Consider the following 24,013-nt stretch of genomic DNA (forward strand, 5'->3'; position numbering starts at 1 on the left):
TAAGCAAAAGAGCATGGTTTTCCATTTGTGGTTGTCTTGCGGCTGTGACAAAATTCTGTGTCGGAGTGACAGGAGGCCTCTAGTTTGGGAAATGGGACAGTTTGAGTCGAAAGAGTGAACAAAATCCCAGACTTGAAATTGGGGAACTGGACCCCGGAAGAGAAATCTTGAAACTGGAGTGAGCGGAGGGCTGCTTGTGCAGGAAAACTAGAAAGACCAGGGTGGTCTCCTCGACTGGGAGACACAGAATGAGAAGCTCAGAGCGAGCGCTGGTGTCAGAGGGAGAGAGAGACAGAAAGAGAAAGACACGAAGCTGTAAACAGACAGAGATGAGGAGCATAGAGACATAGGGCCAGAGAGGGACATAGACGTGCCAGACAAATACAGAAATCCAGAGTGAGAGAGGTGGAAAAGACAGACACGGAGAAAGAGGAAAGGAGAACAGGACAGGCTGGGAGGGAAGCCGTCGAGGCAGCGCAAGTCGGGGGGAGATGAGAGCGGGTGAACGGGACTCTGCTCTTTGCCAGGATCAGAGGTCCACTCACCCTGGAGAGAGGCCCTTTGACCTTGGGCAGTGGCCCGCGTGTCAGAGGATGCCTGTCATCTCGGGGGGAGGTGGCTCGAGCTGCCAGGGCAGCCCAGTTACCCGAGGACTGGCCACAGCCTCATCAGAGTGCGCCCTGACCCCGTGGGGAGGCTCGATCGCTGACCCACCTGGGGGCCACCCTGGCCCCGAGCAGGTGCTGGGCTGTGGACTCGTGGTTTTCTAAGTGAGGCCTGGGGCCTGCATCTGGGTGGGGTCGAGTCCTCACCTCGCCAGATGCCCCAGCAAAGCAGAAAAGGCTTTTCTGACTGGGCAGGAGCTAAGTTCAGGCTTTTCCTGGTGGGCCAACAGCAGGGTGAGCTTTGGCACTGGCCAGAATCCCCATCTGGGGGGACGGGCTGCCCCCTCCTTCCCTGGGCCTCATTAGCCAGGGCCAGGAGCTGGACCGACTAACCCGTGATTCTGAGGCCCTAGGTCCTCCTCTGATGCTCTGGTATGTGTGTCTCCTACATTCTGTTCTTGGTTTTGTTTTTGTTTTTTTAATCTTTTGGCCTTGCCATGTGGCATGAAAGTGAAAGGGGCTTCTCTCGTGACTCAGATGGTAAAGAATCTGCCCACAATGCAGGAGACCCAGGTTCGATCCCTGGGTCGGGAAGATCCCCTGGAGAAGGGAATGGCTACCAACTCCAGTATTCTTGCCTGGCAAATTCCATGGACAGAGGAGCCTGGTGTGCTATAGTCCATGGGGTCACAAAGGTGCACAAGGATCTTATTTCCCAGACTGGGGATCAAACCCATGCCCTCTGCAGTGCAAGTGTGGGTTTTAACCACTGGACCACCAAAGAAGTATCTCATTCTGGTCTGTCTTCTGGTTCATAGTGTAGGGTGGGGCCCCATTTCTCCAAGGCTTTGCCAATTCCAATGGCCCCAAGGGCCCCAGTAGGGCTCTTCCTGCCCCAACATGACCCTCTGTGCATCCCGATGGGTGCAGTCCCAGCATAAGGATTTAATTTCTTTGCTCCTGACCTGTTTTTGAAGCCTTTCACCAGCTTTCAGTATTTATAGCAGAAAAAGAACGTGGCAGAAAGAGAGAGACAGGCAGGGAGAGGTGGAGAGAGACACACCCAAGCAAGATGGGGCAGAAAGATATAAAGATGAGAAAGACAGAGATAGAGGGAGGAAGGGGGAGAAAGGGAGAAAATGAGAAGATGCAGGAGGGGGAAGAGATGGATCCAGGTGAGATGTGAGATCCCTTTACCCTGACCAGCCCTCACCCTGGGTTAATGGCTTCCTCCTCTGTTACTGTGTATCCTTTTCAAACCTGCACTGTTGCCCTTATTCTTTATTTATTTTTTCTGTACTTATTTACACACATCTGTGAGCAACTTGAAGGTAATGCCTGGGTCTTACTCATGTCTTTCCCCGCTATGCCTGGCATAGGGTCAGACACAATGATTTGTGAATCAATTGAAATCTGGCTTTGTCCAAAGTGCGAATTTGTATCTTTTATATTAGGTCAGCAAACTACAATCGGAGGGCCGGAACTGGCCCACCGTCTGTTTTTGTAAATAAAGTTTTATTGGAACATGGCCATGACCATTCATTTACAGATTATTTATGACTGTTTTCCTACATAGTTGAGCAGTTAGTTGCAACAGAGACCACATGACCTGCAAAACCTAAAATATATAGCATTTGACCCTTTACAATAAATATTCGCTCTCTCCTGTTCTAAGTGACAATAGGTCTGTTTGGACCGGGGGGATGGGAGGGGGAGTAGGGGGAGACCCTGGGTGTGTGGTGGGGGCCTCACGGTGGGAAGAGGGCTGGAAGCTACTGGGGGTGGACAGAACATCCTCCTGGGGTCCAGAGACTCGGTTTCCAGCAGTGACCTCCCCTGTGACCCTGGGTGAGGGACCCTGGATGAGAGCACAATCTTGGGACACATCCTTGCCTCCTAGTGATAACCGAGATGCTCAGCACGCCCTGGAGAGGGACCTCGAGGACAAAAACTCGGCCGAGTTCATTGATGAGAAGTGCCTTAACCTACGGAACACGTCAGACTGCATCAGCTTCTTCCACGGGGTGGAGAAAATTGATGGCACGTGAGTACCGGGCTCTCGGTCCCCACCTGGCTGTGCCCGAGGGGAGCCTCGAGGGGGGTTCGGGGTCCACTCCTGCCAAGGAACGGGAAAGGGGCATCAGGCCCCAGAAAAGCGTGGAGCCGTGGATTGGATGGGTTGTGGGTTGAATTCAGTTGCATGCCACAGAATCCGATTCTGGCTAAGCTATGATGGAATTTACTGGAAGGCTGTCGGGGAGACTGAGGCTCCAGGGGAAGGCTGGAGGGGGAGGTTCTGGCAGCCTGAACGAGCTAATCAGCTTTGATGTTGGAGTACCACTGTCTTGCCCACTTCACCAAGATCCAAGTTCCAGGAAGAGAGCACAGGTGATTGGTTTGTGAGGGTCCCACAGCCGCTGCTCTTGGGGCACCTGGATTGGCAGGCACACCAAACAAATTACAAGACAAGATGACTTTAACCAGGAGGAGGAGGAACAAAAGCTTGGTTGGGAGAGTCAACTGATCCCTGCCCACTCTGGTTAAGTGTGGGTTCTGGGACTTCCAGGGGCTAAAACTCCATGCTTTCAATGCAGCGAGTGTGAGTTCAATCCCTGGATGGGGAACTAAGATCCCACATGCCTCACTGTGTAGCCAAAAATAATATAAAAAGCTTAAAAAAAAGGAGTGGATTTGGGAGCCATGTTGCCTGGTTTCAGATCCAGGCTTCAATGAACCCTCAGAACAAAGGACTTAATCTTTCTGGGCTCCATTTCCCCGCCTCTACCACTGGAATAAAAATAACATCCACCTCCCAGAGTTGCTGTGAGGGTGGAAAGGTGGGCGTCTGAGGCGCTGAGCACAGATCCTCGCATCGGGAATGATGATGGCTAACCTTTATTGAGTGCTTGCTGTGTGACCCCATTTTCTCGTCACAACAACCATAAAATAGGTGCCTCTCCTGTCTGCCTGGCATTGCTGTGGGCATGTCCCAGCATCACGGAATTGCTTGAAAATGAAAGCGAGCTTTCCCCATTGGTAGTTCAAGGACTGGAGTAATGACTGCTGGAGAGCGATGCTCTGGGTACATGCAGAGGGTGGGGTCTCTCTTGGGTCCCCTTCAAAAAAAAACCCTCTAGCACATAGAATTGTGCTTTTCACATAGTAGGTGTGCAATAAATGTCTGTGGACTGAGAAAATAAATGAAAGGGAGGCGGGAGGGAGAGGAGAGAAGGAAGGGACGGTCTCCTTGGCTCATGCTGGGGTTATTTTCTGGACTGTATTAAGCACGCGGCTATTGAAAGAACGCTTTGGGGTTTCCTGCAATGACAACTCCCATGGGCCCTTCTCCTTGTCTGGACAAATTTGACTTCCCCACGGCGGTGGCGGGGTGAACAAGGCCTTGGCGGGGCGGGGGCGGGGGGGGGCAGTTCCCTAAGCCACAGCTGCCATCTGGACAGGGAATCTGGAAGGTTCCCTTCCCAAACAGATGCCTTCCTGGAAGCTGGGCGGCCAGGCTGGTTGGTGGAGACCGATTTCCTTGCACACAAGGGGTCTGCTATTTCAAGGAGTCTGCTATTCCAGTGACTCCACCTGGAAAGCCAGAGTTGCCATTTGGGGTGACTAAGTGCTCCCTAGATGTGCTAGCCTGAGGCTTTGTATCTGGGTTTTTTTTGGGGGGGGGCACATCTGGCTGCATGTGGGATCCTAGTTCCCCGACCAGGGATCAAACCCAGGCCCCTTGCATTGGTAGCACGGAGTCTTAACCACTGGACCACCAGGGAAGTCCCTGTGGGGTTTCTTAAGGCGAGGCCATGTCTGGGTAGGTCGCGGCACGTTTGGAGTTTGCACTGCAGTAACTCTGTTCATGGAATTTCTCATCACCTGGGATGACGTGATGAAGATGATAGCCGTTGCCTTTCCCCCAGTGTTTGCTATAGGCTGGGCACTGTGCTGAGCCCCTCCAGATCATCTCGTGAATAATAAACATTTATCAAGCGCTTTCTGTTGTCAGGTGCCATGATAGGGGCTCACGTTTAGTCAGTCAGCAACCTCCAGGGAAGGCACCATTTTCATCCCCATTTCACAATGAGGAGCCTGAGACTCAGAGAGGGGTAGTGACTGGTCCAAGCTCACACAGCAAGTGGCAGAGCCTCAGTCTGAGTCCACGTGGGACACTGGGACCCTGTTTTACCACCGCGCCTTCCTGCCTTCCCAGCAAAGCCTGCTGTGTCCTCCTGTTTTCAGAGGACACACGCTCCAGAAAGCATGCCCCCCCCGCCCCACTCCTGAAGCATGCCACCTGTGAGGAGACAGGCTGCCTCGGCAAACTCCCCCAGGAGAGTGTGAGTAAGTGGGCTATTTTCCCTTCAGAGCTCAGCTGTCTGCTCCGGGGGAGTGGGGCTTGGCGGCTGCTGCCCTTGACTTTGATAGTGTCCCACTGGGCAGCGGCAGGTGCTTCCTTGATTGATGGTGAGTAGCTCTGTGACCTTGGGGAAGACACTTCACCTCTCTGAGCCTCCAGTCTTTGTTGGATGAAAGCTCTGGATCAGACTCAGTGCCCTCTTGCATCTCTAGAAGCTGAGACCTCTCCAGAAGTTTGATTTTAACTCCTGCAAAAGCCAGACAAAACAAGCACATGTTGTATGCTTTTAGAAATATTTCTAGTCACCATCTAGTCTAAGTGTGCTTTAAAATGTCCTGAAAGATCCTTCTATTTCAGATGATTGAATCTCTTTTTTCCTGCTGTCTGAGAATAAAAATCTGCTTTATTTTAAGAACTGGAGACTTCCCGGCTAGAAAAGACCTCAAAAATGTATCTAATCTGGTTTACCCGGGGACTGAAGTCAGCTCAAAGGAACATGTGTATGTGTGTCTATTTCTCAAAGGCTTCCCAGAGGAGAAAACTTACTGCATGGATTTACATACTCAACCAGGAAGAACTTTCTCCTCCCTAAACTGAATCCCTTATACGTCACCGCCTCCAAGAAGCCTTCCCAGCCTGCCCTTTCTAATGTCGCCTGAGCTCTATTCGTCCTTCCAGATCCATTCTCTAGCTGCCCTGGTGTGAGTCCGATAGAGGAGTTTGCCCTCTACAAACTGCCCTTCCTGGGTCTTTGCCATCTGGTTCCCAGCAGGGTTCAGCCAATAAGAGGGTCACCAGCAGGAGATGAAGAAGAAGGATGTTGGGGATTTATTCTCCATGGCTCCCTCCCTTCTCCTTTCACAGCTGGGGTGGTGACAACTTTGTGCACTCGCTAATCTATGAGTCTCTCAGTGTTCTCTGAGTATAAATTCCATCTATTTCCTTTTATGACCTTGACTGACACATAATGACCCACTCCACTTGTCTCTCTTCCTCATTCTGCTTCTAAATTCCTTCCCAGAATGTAACACCAGGTGTAAACATCTTCTTAATTTATTGTCTATCTCTCTCCCCTGGAAATTCATCACCATGAGGATGAGGATGTCACCCGCTCTATCCCAAGTGACTAGGAAAAGTCTTGGCATGTGGTAGGTGTTCAGAGAACATTTGCTGAGTGAGTAAGTCAGTACAAGTAGCGTGGCCACAGGCTCATCCGTGAATGGAGGGGCCCTTCAGCCAGCAACATGCCTGATGTCCCCTTCTTGGCCTGAATCTGTGTTTTTGGTGGAGAAAGAGGGAAGGTTAAAGAAAAGAGCCCGTCCAGGGGATCTCTCCACTCCAATTCACCAAGTGCCTTTTCGGGAAACCAGCCAGCCTGTAGTCACCTTATCTGTAAATGAGGGGTTTGGATCAGCTCAGGGGCTCAGCTAGGGCTCACTGTTCCCCCTCCTCCAAGGAACATTTGGTAACGTCTATAGACATTTTTGACTGTCACGAGGAGAGAAGCATTACTCCCTGCACCTACCTAGTGGTTAGAGGCCAGGGATGCTATTAAACACCCTACAGAGCAGAAGACAGCCCATCCTCCCCACCCCAACAAAGATTTGCGTGAGTGTGTGCTAAGTCGCTGTGTCCAACTCTGTATGACCCTATGGACTGTAGCCCGCCAGGCTCCTCTGTCCATGGGGTTTTCCAGGCAAGAATACTGGAGTGGGTTGCCATGCCCTCCTCCAGGAGATCTTCCCAACCCAGGGATTGAACCCGAGTCTCTTACGTCTACCTGCACGGGCAGGTGGGTTCTTTACCACTAGTGCCACCAGGGAAGCCTCAACAGAGAATTATCCTGACCCAAATGTCAGAGCGCCAAGGCTGAGAAACCCCGGATGCAGAGATCTCCAAGCCTGCCGCAGACCTCCCCCCGCCCCACCATCCTCCTCACCTGGTAAATTCTCTCTCCTGCCTCTCCTAGGATTTCTGTACCTGAGACGTGGGCCAAATTCAGTAACGACAACATCCGGCACTCACAGAACATGCGGGCCAACTCCATCCGGCTGCGGGAGGAGGCGCAGAACCTCTTTGATGTGTTGGCAGACCAGCTGTGGAGGCAGTTCATCAACACCAACCTGGCCTTCAACGCTCGCATCGCCGAGGAGACAGAGGTGAAAAACAAGCTGCAGACGCAGTTGGCTAAGGTAAGCGAGATGCCCGGGAGGATCGTCGTCCACGCTGCCAGGACCTCACCACGTGCCTCCCCTCCCCCGCTCCTGGGTCTCAGCGGCTTCTGGTTGCTGCTGCAATGGTCCACGGTTTATGAGCCTGTTCACCCAAAAGGGGGCGGAGGCTGTGAGCTTCCTGGGGAGACGCCAGCATCCTGTGGGTAAATCTTCCTTGCTCCCTAGATGATGGAGCTTGGCCTGGCTGTCATAGCAGCACCCAAAGAGGTTGTTGATGGCCCCCAGGGTCCTTCAGTCTATCTGAGGCCACGTGGCTGAGCGTGACCAGTGAGAATGGTTGTCAATGCCGGACCCCCAGGAAACGGGTCTGAGCCGATCTTAAGATCTTAAGAAATGTCACATCAACATCTTAAGAAATGTAACCACATCAACATCTTAAGAAATGTAACCTCTTGACCTTCAAAGGCTTCAAGGGCACCCCTGTGGAGGGGTGGGGTGCTTTTTGAATTGGAGGAGCCACAAGGATAGCCTATTCCTGCCACAATCCTCTGCTGTTCCCTCACGGACATACCCCCTTCCCTCTCCTGCATCTGAACCACCATGCTGTTTCCCAGCCCTGGGGGAAGCTCTGCTGCATGGAATCTATCCTCTCTGCTCAATTTAGAGCACCTACTGGGTACCGGATGCTGTGCTAGGGACTGGAATGAGAAGAGGAGCCACACAAACAGTCCCCTGGCGCCCATCTTCAGGGGCTTATGTAGCTGCAATGGGGAGCAGTGCTGGCTGCCAAATTTATACACAGTAAGGGCTTAGCGATGACAGTCTGGTTGGGGGGGGGCAGGGAGGCAGGGGACTAGCCGTGAACCTGAACTTGTAAACCGTACCCCTTTTTATTGTATATATGCTTGGTGAGGTTTAGTGAGCTGCAGGCGGGGTTTAATGGATATTATGGGCGCACTCTAAGCCCACCCAAATAGGCCACCCTTTGGGTGGGGTATGGAGTGCTATGCTTAGTCACTAAGTCATGTCTGACTCCCTATAACCCCTTGGACTGTAGCCTGCCAAGCTCCTCCGTCCATGGAACTCTCGAGGCAAGAATACCGGGGTGGGTTGTCATGCTCTCCTCCAGGGGATCAAATCCAGGTCTCCTGAATTGCAAGTGGATTCTTTACTGTCTGAGCCACCAGGGAAAGCCCAAGCATTCTGGACTGGATAGTCTATCCCTTCTCCAGGGGATCTTCCCGACCCAGGAATCGAACCAGGCTCTCCTGCCTTACAGGCAGAGTCTTTATCAGCTGAACTACCAGGAAAGCCCAGTGTTAGTCGCTCAGTCGTGTCTGACTCTTTGTGACCCCATGGACTGCAGCCTTCCAGGCTCTTCTATCCATGGGATTCTCCAGACAAGAATACTGGAGTGGGTAGCCATTCCCTTCTCGAGGGGATCTTCCCGACCCAGGGATCGAACCCAGGTCTCTGGTATTGGAGGCAGATTCTTTACCATTTGAGCCACCAGGGAAGCCCATAAAACAGAAGATTCTCTAAAATAATTGCAAAGTTGTAATAAGTGTTAATGAGAGAAGAAGCAAGGGGATTCGCCAGAGATCTCCTGGGGTCCTTACTTCAGGTAGATCAGACAGGCAGTTGTCGCAGTTACATCAAGAGCAGGCAGATAGGGAGTTAGGCAACTGAAGGACTGGGGTGGGGGCAAGTGTTCCCAAGATGATGCAGGTGGGATGAGGTTAGAGGGAGGGGAAGACACAGGAGGTCATGCGGATTCATTCTTTCCTTCCTTTCTTCCTTCCCTTTCCTTTCTTCCTTCTTCCTTCCTTCCTTGAAAAGTCAGTCTATTATTGTGATAAAATATATACAGCAAAGCATTTGCCATTGTCTTAGTCCCTTTGCACTGCTATAACAAAAATACCATAGCCTGGGTGACTTATAAACAACAGAAATGTATTTCTCAGCCTTCTGAGGACTGAGAAGTCCGGGATCGAGGCCCTGGAAGGTGTGGTGTCTGGTGGGAACTCGCTTCTTGGTTCTTGGATACTGTCCTCTCCCTGTGTCCTCACATGGCAGAGAGGTGTGGAGCTGCCTGACCTCTTTCAGAAGGGCCCTACTCCCATTCACGAGGCTACTGCTGCCCTAATCACTTCCCACAGACTACTCCACTTATACTGTCACAATGGGGGTTAGGTGTCAACATCTGAATCTGGGGGGACACAGACATTCGGTTCAGAGCAACCACTATTAAGCGTATAGTTCTGTCATGTTGGGCTTCCCTGGTGGCTCAGATGGTAAAGAATCTGCCTGCCATGCAGGAGACCCGGGTTCAATCCCTGGGTCAGGAAGATAGCCTGGAGGAGGGCATGACAACCCACTCCAGTATTCTTGCCTGGAGAATCCCCATGGACAGAGAAGCCTGGTGGGCTACAGTCCATAGGGTTGCAGCCAGACACGACTGAGCAGCTAACGCTTTCTGTCATGTTACGTATCTTCACATGATGCAAACATCACCACTATCCATCTCTAGAACATTTGTCATCTTCCCAAAGTATAAAGAACCCTGTGTTTAAACTCTGTGCCCATTAAACAATGACCCCCCCATCCCCTTCCCTTTCCCCTGGCGACCACCAATTCCACTTTCTGTCTCTATGAATTGACTATGTACTTCAGATAAGTAGAATCATACAGTATTTGTCCTTTTGTGTCTGGCTTATTTCACTTAGCACGATGTCTTTAAGGTTCACCCGTGTTGTAGATTGCATCAGAATATCCTTCGTGAAGTTGAATGATATTGCATGGATGTATATACTGTGTATCCATTCATCCCTTGATGGATGCTCGATGGCTTCTACTTTTGGGCCATTGTGCAAGTGATTTCTTTAATTTGGCATTTCCTGTGTGGATCAAATACGTTTTACCACATGAGTCTGAGGCCTGGAGTTGACTTGGGATTGTGTTGGGTCATGGCGGCTGGTTTCTCATCTGTGAAACTGGGGGTAAGGATTCCTGTCTGATGCCGACAGTGTGAGGATTAGTGAGTTGATCTTTATGGAGCCCTTAGAACATGCTTGTTACACAGTAAACACTCAATAGAAGTGTTTATTAATCTATTTAATTAATAAAATCAATACTATTATTGATAAAGAAAAAGGGATCTTTTGGGTGAGGGTAGGGAGCAAACATTTTCCCTTTCCACATATCTCCAGGGAAGTTTTCAATGATTACTAACAGCCTCATCACTGCTGATTAGTTTTTGCCACCAAGTGGATTTTTATTAATCATCATTATTTAATCACCAGTTGCTTTGCAAACAAGTCAGTACTCATTCTTGCCTGTAAAATCCCATGGACAGAGAGCCTGGCCAGCTACAGTCCATGGGGTCATACAGAGTCAGACACGACTGGGTGACTAACACTTTCACTTTTTTAATTTTAATTTGAAATACACCAGACCCTAACAGTGACACAACATTTGACTTGTCTTCTGGTTAGTGACCATCTCACATGGTGTGTTTCTAAGATAATAAAGGAAAAAGTTGATGTAATAAAGATAAATATATTGCATAAATATATATTTAATAATAAACATAAATATATTTATTATTTCAACAGTTTGCTTTAGATGGAGGATTTGAAATGTTCTCTGTAAAATTTTAGCTGTTAGTTGTTGAGCTTGGCTTGAATCCCCTTAGCAAGAGGCATTTCCAGAAAATTCTACCCCCCATCCTTATGGAGCTTCCCTGGTGGCTCAGATGGTAAAGAACCCGCTTGCAATTGCAGGAGGGTTCAATCCCTGGGTCGGGAAGATCCCCTGGAGAAGGGAATGGCAACCCACTCCAGTATTCTTGCCTGGAGAATCCCATGGACAGAGGAGCCTGGTGGGCTACAGTCCACGGGGCTGCAAAGAGTCTCAGACACGACTGACCGACTAAGCACACACTATCTTTTTCTGTGCTGCAAAGCGATTATTGACCAGGTGGTCATAGGAATTCACTTTGAAAGACCAGGCCTACACAGTTCCCTAAGCAGATTTTGAATGTCCCAGTGGTTCAGGGCTGTGTAGACAGCCTTAGCTGTCTACCATGATCATGGGGGTCTATCCCCAAGGCCACACCCCAGGCCTTGTCCTGGGTCCTCACACTTTGGGGCCTTGGGGTGTTATCCAGGCATACTGACCACTGCTTAAAGAACGGCGGGTGACCTCTTTGAGCTGAAGCAGTTGATGGTCACAGAGTGAGTTGCTGCTGCTTTTGAGGACTAACTGAGGGCTCCTGAGAACCAGGCTCGGGGGGCGTGGCCAGGGAAGGGGCGTGGTCATAGGAGGGGCTTGTCTCCAGATTACCCAATCCAAGGTGCCCTTTAGAGGGAGACTCAACATGGGGGGAAAGATACAAGGACCTGGGGAGAGGGAGGCACGGGCGCAGAAGTGCTGCTTCTTGTTCTGCAGTTCTTGTTCTGCAGTTGTGGGCGTGATGTCTTGTTCCGCAGTTGTGGGCGTGATGTCTTGTTCTGCAGTTGTGGGTGTGATGGTCCAGCAGGGGAAATGACAGTGGGTGTGTTTGCAAGGGCACAGCATTAGTATCGCTCAGTCACATAGTGAGAAAGGGTTTCCTCCTTAACATTTTGTCTGTGCTGGGTCTCCCCTGCAGCGTGTGGGATCTTCACTGAGGTGCACAGGCTTCTCTAGTTGCGGCACGGGCTTCATTGCTGTCTCGGCATGTGGGATCTTAGTTCCCAGATCAGGGATGGAACCCCTGTCCCCTCCATTGGAAGGCAGATTCCTAACCACTGGACCATCAGGGAAGTCCCCTTCAATCCTGTGACGCTCTCAAGAGGAAAGTCTTGATTGGATGCTAGAATGCCTTCCTCAGCTCTTTAACTCCAACTGATCTCCCTTTGAAGCAGAGGGAGTGGACCTCAGGCTGAGTCCTTTGGGCGGGAAGCTGTACCCAGAGTTTAAATTACACGCTTTTGCTCTCATCTTGTTCTTGCATTTTTATGGTCATTTCTGTTACGGCAAATGATACCGATTTTCCACCGATAATAGTGATGTAATGTTTTATTTTTAAACAAATACATTAAAAAAAATTGTTTTACAAAGACAATTTATTTTAAAAGATTGTTAACCATGTTACAAATGATGTGAGGGGATATGCCTATAGTGGTAAAGATGGTGGGTGAAAGCCTGACTCTTGTGTGTGTGATAAGTCCCTTTGTTCATGCCCAACTCTTTGCAACCTCGTAGACCGTAGCCCACCAGGCTCCTCTGTCCATGGGGTTTTCCAGGCAAGAATACTGGAGTGGGTTGCATTGCCCTCCTCCAGGGGATCTTCCCAACCCAAGGATTGAACCCGTGTCTCTTATGTCTCCTGTATTGATAAGCGGGTTCTTTACCACTAGTGCTACCGGTGAAGCCCCTGACTCTTGGAGGAGAGCAAAATAGACTTGTGTCTCAACTATTATTTTCTGTGCTGTAATCACCCATGTTACTTAGGGATTGCATCGAAGTGCAGATCCTGACCAAGAAGGTCTGGAGTCGAGCCTGAGAATCTGCATTGTGAGCAACCTCCGGGGTCCTCAGTGCTGCTGGTGAGAAGCAGGCAAGAGTGTAGGTTGTAGAGCAAGTTGACCTTGACAACTCTGAGCTGTCTGCTTCTCTTGTCTCACTCCTCCCTCCTCCCTCTCTCTTCCAGACTCAAAAGTATTGGGGAACCAAATCCTTCCAAGAGGCAAGGCGCAGTCATCCTGTTCTAATCAGATTTTCTCTAATTGCATTTTACTTCCAAGCTTCCGAGCCAAGCCCAGCCGTTCCTCCCTGGAGGGATCTGCCGGCTCAGGCCGGCTCAGCCCCACACAGATCTTCCTGGGTTTTTGCAGATGTATATGTCCCTCTGGGGCTTCTGCCGCCCCTCCGAGATGCATGCCCTTGAATCAAAATATCATTTTCCATCTTGATTATTAATGTGGTGGGAGCAAATGGTATTAGGAGCTGGGGAGTCAGGATAAGGCAGAAGCTTAGCCTTGAGTGGCTATCAGAGAGATAAATCAGATTTCTCTGCTTCTGCTCAAGAGCCTCCCCCCTCTACCTCCCTTCCCCCGACCCTCACTGTACCCACCTCCCCCCACTCCCTTGGATGGAGGCTTTCCTGTAGCAAACAGGAGGGGCCAGCTTTCCAGCTGGGAACTTTCCAGCTGGGAACTTTCCTGTTCTCTCCTCCACCTGGAGCCCCTTCCCCCATCTCAGTTGGTAGCTATCACTTCCAGATGCTTCTAGAAGCTTCCAGGGCTCAATCCCGAATCTCGGAGTCCACCTGGATGCCTCTCTTTCTCTCCCACACCCCCATCCTCTCCATCAGTAAATCCTGTTGGTTCAAATTTCAGAAGCTCATCACTCCCCCCTCTTCCTCTGCTTCTGCTCTGACCCGAGCTTCCATCATCTCTTGCCTGGACCATCGCTGTGGCCTCCTAAGTGCTCTGCTTGCTTTTGATGTTGCCAACTGATGGGCTGGCAGCTTGTTGAGACGGCATTCGATCCTTCAATAGGCTGACTAGATTTACAGAGAGAAAAAGTTCAACTGCTTTAGATTCTTCAGGAAACCTTGACAGTTTAACTCAAGAATACAGGTGACCCGCTGTCTCTGCCAGTGTCCCTGGGTCACCATCTGCACCTTGGCCAGGCCCCTCTGCACCACTACCATCATGGGAATTTCTCACCACATCTTTGCAACCGCCGTGCCTCCCAAAACACATGGTGCCTGATGAAGTCTAAGTAAATGCGGATGGAGTGGTTTTTCTTTTTTTTTTTAAGATTTTTTTTTTTTTTTAATGTAGACCATTTTTAAAGTCTTCACTGAATGTGTCACAATATTGCTTCTGTTTTACGTTTTGATTTTTTGACCATGAGGCATGTGGAATCTTAGCTCCCTGACCAAGGATCGAACCTTCATGCTCCCTGCACGAGAAAGTGAAATCTTAACCACTGGACCACCAGGGAAGTCCCTGGAGGGGATTTGAAATCAGAGGATAAATACTTGTAGTCTAGGGGTTAAACTTGACCCACATATTATTTGGACCCTCACATTTTTCTTTTAACAGCCTATTTTTACTTGACATGTAGTTAACTGAATATATTTCAAGTGTAGCATCTAAAACGCTTTGATACATATATGTCATTAAGCTGCCACCTCAAGCAAGGTAGTGAACGTACAAAAAGATTTCCTTGTGCCCCTTGTCATCTCTCCCTCCTGACCCCTCACCCCCCATTCCCAACACAACCACTGACCTGCTTTCTGTCACTACAAACTAGTTTGCTTTTTCCAGAATAATTACATAAAGGGCACCATATCCTATCCACTCTTTTTTATTAGGTTTTTCCATTCAGCATAGTTGAGATCCCTAGTTTGTTCCTTCTTATTCCTGAATCTTATATGTCTTGAATGGAGACTGTATTGTATTGATAGGTATTACCCCTGGTATGTATCATATCAATACACCACAACAACCCTAATATTCATCAACAGCTCTCTTCTCCTCTTACCCTCAGTCTTCCCCAGCATCAGGGTCTTTTCCACTGAGTAGGCTGTTAGCATCTTGTGGCCAAAGTACTGGAGCTGCAGCTTCAGCGTCAGTCTTTCAAATGAATATTCAGGGTTGATTTCCTTTAGGATGGATTGGTTTGATCTCCTTGCTGTCCAAGGGACTGTCAAGAATCTTCTCCAATATCACACTTCCAAAGCATTAATTCTTTGGTGCTCAGCCTTTCTTATGGTCCAATTCTCACAACCACACATGACTACTGGAAAAACCGTAGCTTTGACTATACAGACCTTTGTTGGCAAAGTGATGTCTCTGCTTTTTAATATGCCGTCTAGGTTTGTCATAACTTTTCTTCCAAGTAGAAAGTGTCTTTTAATTTCATGGCTGCAGTCACTGTCTGAAGTGATTTTGGAGCCCAAGAAAATAAAATCTGAAACTCTTTCCATTTTTCCCATCTTTTTCCACATCTGCTCTGTACATCGGAGGAAATGCAAGAAAGCAGCCAGGCCTGGAAAGGACTGTAGAGAACACAGGGGCTCTGAGTTTTCACCTTGAAAGGTTTCTGCTTTCACTCTGAAGTTTCTCTGGGGTTTTGACTTCCAAGAGGTCATTAACACCAGCAGACCCTCTCCTCCCCCGGGAGGGTGGGGGGCAGTAGGGTGTGCGCTGTCTACAGGGGTGAGGGCCTGCAGTCACCATCTGAGGGCCCCAGTGCCAGCCGCCAGCCCCTCTGTTTGTGGACCGAAAAAAAAAAAAAAAGCGGGGCTTGTACCCCGTGGTGGAGTGGGAAACGCTTTTGTGCTTCTCAAGCAGTCGGATCCCTTCCAGCACCAGAGCCGGCAGCCAAGCTCCTGACAGCTCGTTTCCAAAACTGACCGAGCACAAGTCCTGGGGAGCTGGCCTGCTTGCCCCCGTGCCTCGGTGGACAGGCTGGTGAGGAGTGAACGGGCCAGGCCTTAAAGACCATCGCGTCTACTGAGAACGTTCTTGTTTCAAGTTCCCTCCATCGGTCCTTCCAACAGTGTCGGGCAATGGGGCTTGATGTGACCCTCATCTGTCTTTGCCATCTCTCTTTTTTTTGGGAATCTCCCTTTCCAGGCAAACCTCAAGTCTCAGGTTGCACTGACCCTTTGAAATTAAGGTCTTTTCCCATCTTCTCTACCACGATGGGACCCACTATCTATGGTAGGAGATACTCATTTTCTACATATGTGAAAATCGCTCAGTCCTGTCTGACTCTTTGTGACCCCGTGGACTATAGAGTCCATGGAATTCTCCAGGCCAGAATACTGGAGTGGGTAGCCATTGTATTCTCCATGGAATCTTCCCAACCCAGGGATCAAATCCAGGTCTCCCTTATTGCAGGCAGATTCTTTACCAGCTGAGCCACCAGGGAAGCCCAAGAATACTGGAGTGGGTAGCCTATCCCTTCTCCAGTGAATCTTCCTGACCCAGGAATCGAACTAGGGTCTCCTGCATTGTAGGAGCATTCTTAACCAGCTGAGTTACCAAGGAATCCCTTTCTACATATGGCAATACTATAAAGATGCCATTTCAAATACATGTGTTCAAGGCTGAAAAGGGCATTGATTTGAAGAAATAGATTAAATAATTAGGGGCTTTCCAGGTGGTGCAGTGGTAAAAAATTCACCTGCCAATGCAAGAGACACAAGAGATGCAGGTTGGATCCCTGGGTGGGGAAGATCCCCTGGAGGAGGGAATGGCAACCCACTCCATTATTCTTGCCTGGAGAATCCCCTGGAGAGAGGAGCCTGGTGGGCTCCAGTCCATGGGGTGGCACAGAGTTGGATACTAGCGAGCCTTTGAGCCCTTGTGCGTATGTAGATATGGTGAGGCAGCTGTCAAGAAAAGCCCCATGTGCAGCAGGTCTCTGCATGATGCTGGCCTTAGTACCAGCAGGAATCAATGGTTCCCTGGTGTCATGTGGGCTCAGGTCTCATCACTGTTTTTTTTGTGGGGTGGGGGGTATGCCTGGGGACACCCAGCAGGAAGGGGTCAATGAGAGCTCAGATATAGGTGGTTCTGAAGGCTGTGCCAAATGGTGAGGTGATGGAGGGGGTGCCATGTCCACTGGTTATCTGTTCACGGTGACACTGTGCCACTAAGAGAGAGATGCTGCTGGAATCAGGAAAACAGAGCCAAGGTCCAGAGCTGGGAAGGTAGCCAACAATGCAGAAAGCTGGAGGGACCAGACAGGAGAGTGGGGGGAAATGAGCAAGGTCAGCACGGCCAGGGCTGGAGCTGGGGATGGTACTAATGAGGGTGCTTTGAGCTCACTTTGTGAACCAATGATGCTCAGGGAAGCTACCACTGCACTTTGCAGTTGGTATTAGCCAATCATATGCTTTGACTGGAAGCCATGGGCAGGGCAATCCCTGGGATTGGTTACTGATGAGACAAGGAGACAGTAAGATGCAGCCCAGAGGAGGCAGAGGGCTGCCTGGGCACCTCCTGGGTATGGGTGTGTCCCAGCAGTCTCTGAGTTTCTTCCAAGTTGTGACTTCTCCCTCTTTGGGTCCTCAGCTCCTTGCCTTCTTGGGACCCGCTGCCCAGCCTCACCTCCACTCCTGGCTTTCACATGGGCTTGCCTCCTCCTGGTCCCGACTCCCCTTCCATCTCCACATGCTTCTCCCACACGTGAGCCCCCACAGTGCTGTGAAGATGGTTGGGTTCACTTCTGGCTCCAGCACTTCCTGACTATGTGGCCAAGGTCAGGTTGCCCTACCTCTCTGTGTCTCAGTCAAATGGGAGCAATAATGGTTGGCAAATGTTTGCTCTGAGTAGCATCCACACTGGTCACTTCATAAGTGCTCAATGACTATTAACTGTAAAAACGGCAAAGCAAACAAACCTGTAGACTGATTTATAACCTGTGCTGATCAGGGAGGGACAAGCACACTGAAAGGATATGGCCTCTGGGATCAAAAGACCGGGGTTGCATCTGGTAAAGTAACTAACTCTTCTGAGTCTCAGTTGCCTAATCTCTGAGAGAGGAATAATCCTGCGAGGATGAAAAAAGATTGTTGTTGTTCAGTTGCTAAGTCATGTCCAGCTCTTTGTGACCCCATGGACTGCAGCACGCCAGGCCTCCCGGTCCCTAACTGTCTCCCCGAGTTTGCCCAAGAAAAGATACAGCTGAGCAATTCTCAACACTCGCACATTGGAATCACCTGCATCTCTAGGGATTGTGACATGATTGGTTGGGATGAGGCCTGGGCATCCAACCTTTTAATCTCCCCAGCCAAGGTTGAGAATGAAAGAATCAGCATTCAGGCCAGTGGTTCTCAAGGTGTGGTCCTGAACCAACTGCATCAGTATCATCTGGGAACTTGTTAGAAGAAAGTGCACATCCTTGGGTCCCATCCTGGACATTCTGACTCAGAATGTCTGGGGTCCAGACATCCAAGTTTTCACCAGTCCTCCCAAGTGTGCCTGCCAGTGCAAATGTGCAATAAGTGTTTGCTAATCCAATCCTCTCTCCCTGAGAGGAACTGGTTTAGCCGAAAAGTTCATTAGCATCTTGCATAAAACCCCAAACAAACTCTTCGGCTAACCCAGTATTTACTAAAAGCACATCTGGTGTGTTAGACTCTGAGTTAGGAGCATGGGGTCCAATGGGCCCTGCCTTCGGCGGAACTTATGTTCTAGTTTGTTGTTGTTTAATCACTAAGTCGCGTCCGACTCTTTCGCTACCCCAGAAATTGTAGCCTGCCAGGCTCCTCCATCCATGGAATTTCCCAGGCAAGAATACTGGTATAAGTTGTCATTTCCTTCTCCAGGGGATCTTCCAGACCTAGGGATCGAACCCATGTCTCCTGCATTTCCTGCATTGGCAAGTGGATTCTTTACCACTCTACCACCAGCGAAGCCTTATGTTCCAGTGGGAGAGACCAATTTTTAAAAAAATAAGTAGGAACTTTCATGGTGGTCCAGTGGCTAAGACTCCGGGTTCCCAATGCAGGGGGCCTGGGTTCAGTCTGGGAACTAGATCCCACAAGCCAAAACTAAGAATTTGAGTACTGCAACTAAGACCCAGTGAAGCCAAATAAATAAATATTTTTAAAAATAGTAAAAACATCATTAATGAAAATTGTGATAAGCATTAAGAAGATGCTCGAGGGCCTGAGATACTGGATGCCCACGAATTTTCACAGAATCGTACAAGTGTCCTCTCTAGCAAGGAGCCCCCACCCCTCCAGGACTTTCAGGACACCTGACCCCAAATGACCTCTGAGCAGCTGGTACATGTACTGGCCTGGCATTGTCTGAAGGCAGCTGGCCGCCTCTGGACAGAAACAACTATGAGTAGGGTTGACTCAACATCTCTCCTCAGAGTAGTAATTCTCACCCTGGCTGAATTTACTCCCCAGTGGCCTTTGCCAACGTCTGGAGACATTTTGGTTGTTACAGCTTGCCATGTGGAGGGGGAAGGGGGCAGGATGCTACTAACAGACACAAATAGTGGGTAGAATCCAGGGATGCTGATAAACGTGTTGATGCATAAGACAGTTCACCCTCCCAACAAAGAAGTTGTGGCCCCAAACATCAAGTGGGCCGAATTTGAGACTTGCCGCTCTGGCTCTTTCACGACTTGCATTTCTGGCCAAGTCCCTCTGGAGCCCTCCTCCACTAGCTCTTGCCCCTGGGCTCAGCTGCAGTTGAAAATCTTCCACCATTTGACCAGAAACGGGATTCCAAGCTGCTTTCTGCCTTCCGAAGCTGGGGAAACTGCACTGAGTCAGGCATCTCCTTGGAAACCCCTTGGCTGCACGCAATTTGGAAAACAATAAATTTGCAAGTTTGCACAAAGCATGCAGAAGCCCAAAGCCGGCTGGAACTGCTCAATCTGCCTTTTTTCCCCTTCACATCAAAAATAATTTCCCGGCCCTGGAGGCTTTGTCTGCTGACACAAGATGCAGGCAGATATTTTGAAATGACCAACACCACTGCCAAAAGCGTCCCCCCTTTCAAAGCCCTTGGGTGGATTTCTGTTCCAGCCAGGAACATCAGAGCACTTTTCCACTGAGCTGAGGTTGGTTTCATCCTAGGCACGCCTAGCAAGGACATACCTTGCCATTTGGGGCCAGAGACCATTTCCAGCCAGGACTTCATCGTTTCCCCAAGCCTGGGACTGGGGCTAGCCATCAGCTGGTCCCTCACAAGGTCTGAATGTGGATGATCATCATCTAGTTTGTCATCCTGTTGCAAGTAGAAGGTGAAAGAAAAAACTCGCCATCACAAGATGCATATTAACCTCACTCCGTGCAGCTAACGTGCTTTTCTAACGTTAACTCATTTTCCCTCTTACAACCCCGTGTGTGTGTGTGTGTGTGTGTGTGTGTGTGCACACGCGCACGCGTAAGCTCAGTCATATCTGGCTCTTTGCAACCCCATGGACTAGAGCCCACCCGGCTCCCTTGTCCATGAAATTTCCCAGACAAGAATACTGGAGTGGGTTGCCAACGACCCTGTGAAGAAGGGATTACTTTTAGCCCCATTTTACAGATGAGGAAACTGAGGACAAATGTTTTCCTACAGCCCTTACCCACTGCAGCTAGTAAATGGCAGAGTCAGGATTTGAATCTAGGTGTTCTGCTCCAGAGTTTATTCTTTAAGTCAGTGTGAGCATCTTCCCTGCTCCCACCAACACAGCCTAACAACAACAACAGTAATAATATCTAGATCAGTGCCCTCCAGTGGGACAGTTTTATACCAGGGAACATCTGACAATGTTTGGAGACATTTTTGGTCGTTATGACTTGGGAGGGGCTGCTATTGGCACCCAGTGGGTGGAGACCAGGGATGCAGTTAAACACCCTACAGTGAAGAGGGAAGCAGCACAGAATAACAGAATAACCCTGCCCCAAAGGTCAACAGCGCCAAGACTGAGAAGCCTTGGTCTCCTGGCATTAAGGTTTGACTTTTAAAAAAAAAGAAAGGAAGGAAATTCCCTCGTGGTCAGTGGCTAAGACTCTGCGCTCCCAGTGCAGGGGGCCGGGTTTGATCCCTGGTGAGGGAACTAGATCCCACATGCCGCATGCCACAAATAAGACCTGGCACGGCCAAATAAATAAATATTTTTTAAAAGAAAGGATAAAAGGTAGAAGATAGGTAGACATGGATGGACACATGGATGGCTGGATAGATGGGTACGTAGGTGGATATATGGATGGATGGATGGGTACATAGGTGGATATATGAATGGATGAGTGGATGGATAGAAAGTGCTGAGGTCTACAGAGTGCTTGTTAGGTGGCAGCCATTGTGCTTGGCAAAGGGTACCTAAATTAATCCTCGCAGTCACCCTCTGAGGTAGATATTGTTATTGTCTCCATTATACAGATGGGGAAACTGAGGCCCGGAGAGGTTTGGCCATTTGCCAAGGCCATGTGCTCGGTGCTGTGGTGCTGGCCTTTGAACAGCACCCTTCTGATTTTAGGGCTGGTGCTTCCTCCCTCGGCACACCCTGACCATTACGGCGCGCCACATCTTGCCCTTCGTATCCTCTCGTGACCTTGTTCCCTCTGCGTCTCTCCACCTGGACTCGGTGTGGACCCTCCTGCTTCTCACTGGCCATCAGTTCCTCACTGGCCATCATCTTCCCAGCTTTGTCCTCTCTGCCCACCCTCCTAACGGCACCCGGAGAGATTTGCCTCAAACAAACCCGACCATGTTCTTCTGCTTATGACTTGGGATCACCTCAGCATTTTGTTAAAATGTGTGGCACCTTGGGAGGTCTGGGGTGGGGTCTGAGACTCTGCATTTATGACAAGTGCTCCAAGTTCAGCCATGCTGGTCCACAGACCACCCCTTGAGTAGCAAAGCTGTTAGAGAAATTACTCTCTGAACGTGGGAAACCTTGAAAGAGCAGCAGCCTTGTGTGTGACACACACAGAGAGATCAGGGCTTCCTCTGTGATGAGCTACAGCCTACGTGCATACTCAGTCATGCCTGACTCTTTGAGACCCTATGGACTGTAGCCCACCAGGCTCCTTGTTCATGGGCTTTTCCAGGCAAGAATACTGGAGCGGGTTGCTTCTCCAGGGGATCTTCCTGACCCAAGGATCAATCCTGCATCTCCTGCATTGACAGGTGGATTCTTTACCCACTGAGCCACCTGAGAAGCCCATCAAACTAGCAGCCCTGGGGCCAAATCTGCCCCTCCCATGACTGTTTTTGTAAATAAAGTTTTATTGGAACACAGATCCCATACATTTCTATATTGTCCAGGGTTAGTTGTGCACTGCTTTGGCTGAGTTGAGCTGTGGTGACAGAAACTATGTGTCTCCTAAAATCTAAAATATCTACCACCCAGAGCTTTAGAGAAAAGTGTGTCCCCTGTCTACAGCATCTTCAAGGTGCTCCAGAAGGCTATGTACTGGGACTCCCAGCCACCTGAGGGTGGTTGACCTGAAAACTTAAAAACAAAATCACAGACTCACACCCGCACATACACTCATGTGCACACACACAGCCACACCTGCAGCTATTAGCAACAGCTCTCAGACTGGCTCTCAGAGGACGTGGCTTTAGGCGCGTGGAGGTGATGGGTGATGGATTAGAGCTTGAACGTGGTCCAGGAGCACTTGGAATGCCCTAAGCAGTGAGGGAGACAGGTCTTGAGTCCCCATTTGCTGGATAAGGAAATGGGGGCCCCCACAGCCCAGGGCTCTGAGTGAGGTGTGAGTTCCACAGCTGGTTTGTGTTAGGGCTTGGATGGAACCCCAGTCTCCTGACTTCCTGCCCAGGACTCTTACCTCCAAGACACCCTGCAAGGAGGCCCCTGTGGCTGGGAATCTGTCTGGAGCCGGGGCGGGGGGCGGGGAGGAGAGCGGGGCGTTGGGAAGGTAGAGGGGTGTTGTTAACAAAAAGCTCTTTGGTTCCTCAGGTGGGGCTGGGGGTTTGGGGGTTGGGGGATTGACCCACCTTCTACTCTGAGCCGACCCGCCCTGAGCCGCTTTACAGAAGCTGAGAAAGAGGACACTCCTCCTCCACTGCGCAGGCAACCCCTGCCTTGGTCCCTTACACCCTAATAAGTGAGTTGATGGAATTTGAGCCCTGGACTGGAGGTCTGAGGGAACTGAAGTTGCCTGCAGAGACAAACTCTGAGTTTCCTATTGTCTGACATTAAACAACACAACAATTATCCCAAAGGAAAAATCTTTTAAGGGACTGAACGCTGCAGGATGGGAGCTGGGCGTAGGGTGGGCAGGAAGGACAGCCTCATGGCACGTGCCTGCACTGGACTAAGCATTTTATATACAGTATCTCATTTAATCTGCACGGTAACCTGGTGGGTTATTTGTTATTATTTTTATGCTAACTTTATAGCATGATAATAAAAGCATGGGTTTCCCAGGTGACTCCATGGTAAAGAATCTGTCTGCCAAGCAGAAGATGTGGGGTTCTATCCCTGGGTTGGGAAGATCCCCTGGAGAAGGAAATGACAACCCAATACAGTATTCTGGCCTTCCCTGGTGGCTCAATTGGTAAAGAATCCACCTGAAATGTGGGAGACCTGGGTTCAATCCCTGGGTTGGGAAGATCCCCTGGAGAAGGGGACTGGCTACCCACTCCAGCTTTCTGGCCTGGAGAATTCCATGGACTGTACAGTCCATGGGGTCACAAAGAGTCAGACACGACTGAGTGACTTTCACTTTCGCTTCACGTTCACCGTATTCTTGCCTGGGAAATCCTATGGACAGAGGAGCCCGGCGGGCTACAGTACACTATAGTCCATGGGGTCGCAAAGGGTCGGACACGACTTAGCAACTAAGCAACAACAAAAATAGAAAAAGTGCCCCGGACAATGTCTGGCCCCATAGACGGGGCTACTTAGTGAAGAGGCTCAGTGGATATTGAATAGACGAATATATACGGCACAGAGAGGGTAAGCGACTTGTTGAAGGGCACACAGTGGGAAAGAGCCAGAGCTGGTATTTGAACCTAGATCTGTGTGACTGCAGAGAGACTCAGTGAGCTGAAGGGACCTGCCTCCCTTGCCCCTTATGCCTGGCACACGGGAGGCTTAGAACTACCCCTTTCTCAGTCTAGGGCCTGGGGACTATCCTTCCCAACTGAGTTCCAGCTTTGGGCCAAGGCTGCGGAGACTCCTCCCTTGGGGTGAGCCCCTGGGCCAATCCCACAGCAGGCAGCCCTTCGCTCTGCCCAGGATGCCTCCCCAGCTCAGGGGCTGGGGAGAAAGGTAGACGGGGAAGGAGGGCGAGAGCTCTCTAGCTGGCCAAGGGAAGATGGAAGGAGGGGCACGATGGCTTTTTCCAGGGCGTGTTTGTGGGAGGAACATGCACACGC

At 50.0% G+C, this 24,013-nt stretch overlaps 1 protein-coding gene across 1 annotated transcript in view; it reads left to right on the top strand.

The window, feature by feature from the left end:
• TEKT5 (tektin 5) overlaps positions 1 to 24,013 on the top strand; it is a 46,938-nt gene that overhangs the window by 8,788 nt on the left and 14,137 nt on the right. Inside the window, exons 4-5 of the mRNA XM_043455855.1 lie at positions 2,506 to 2,649; positions 6,938 to 7,160. Coding sequence (XP_043311790.1) covers positions 2,506 to 2,649; positions 6,938 to 7,160 — 367 coding nt within the window. The remainder of the gene's footprint in view (positions 1 to 2,505; positions 2,650 to 6,937; positions 7,161 to 24,013) is intronic.

The sequence above is a fragment of the Cervus canadensis genome, chromosome 32, assembly GCF_019320065.1.
Source record: "Cervus canadensis isolate Bull #8, Minnesota chromosome 32, ASM1932006v1, whole genome shotgun sequence".
In the NCBI taxonomy this organism is placed as follows: Eukaryota; Metazoa; Chordata; class Mammalia; order Artiodactyla; family Cervidae; genus Cervus; species Cervus canadensis.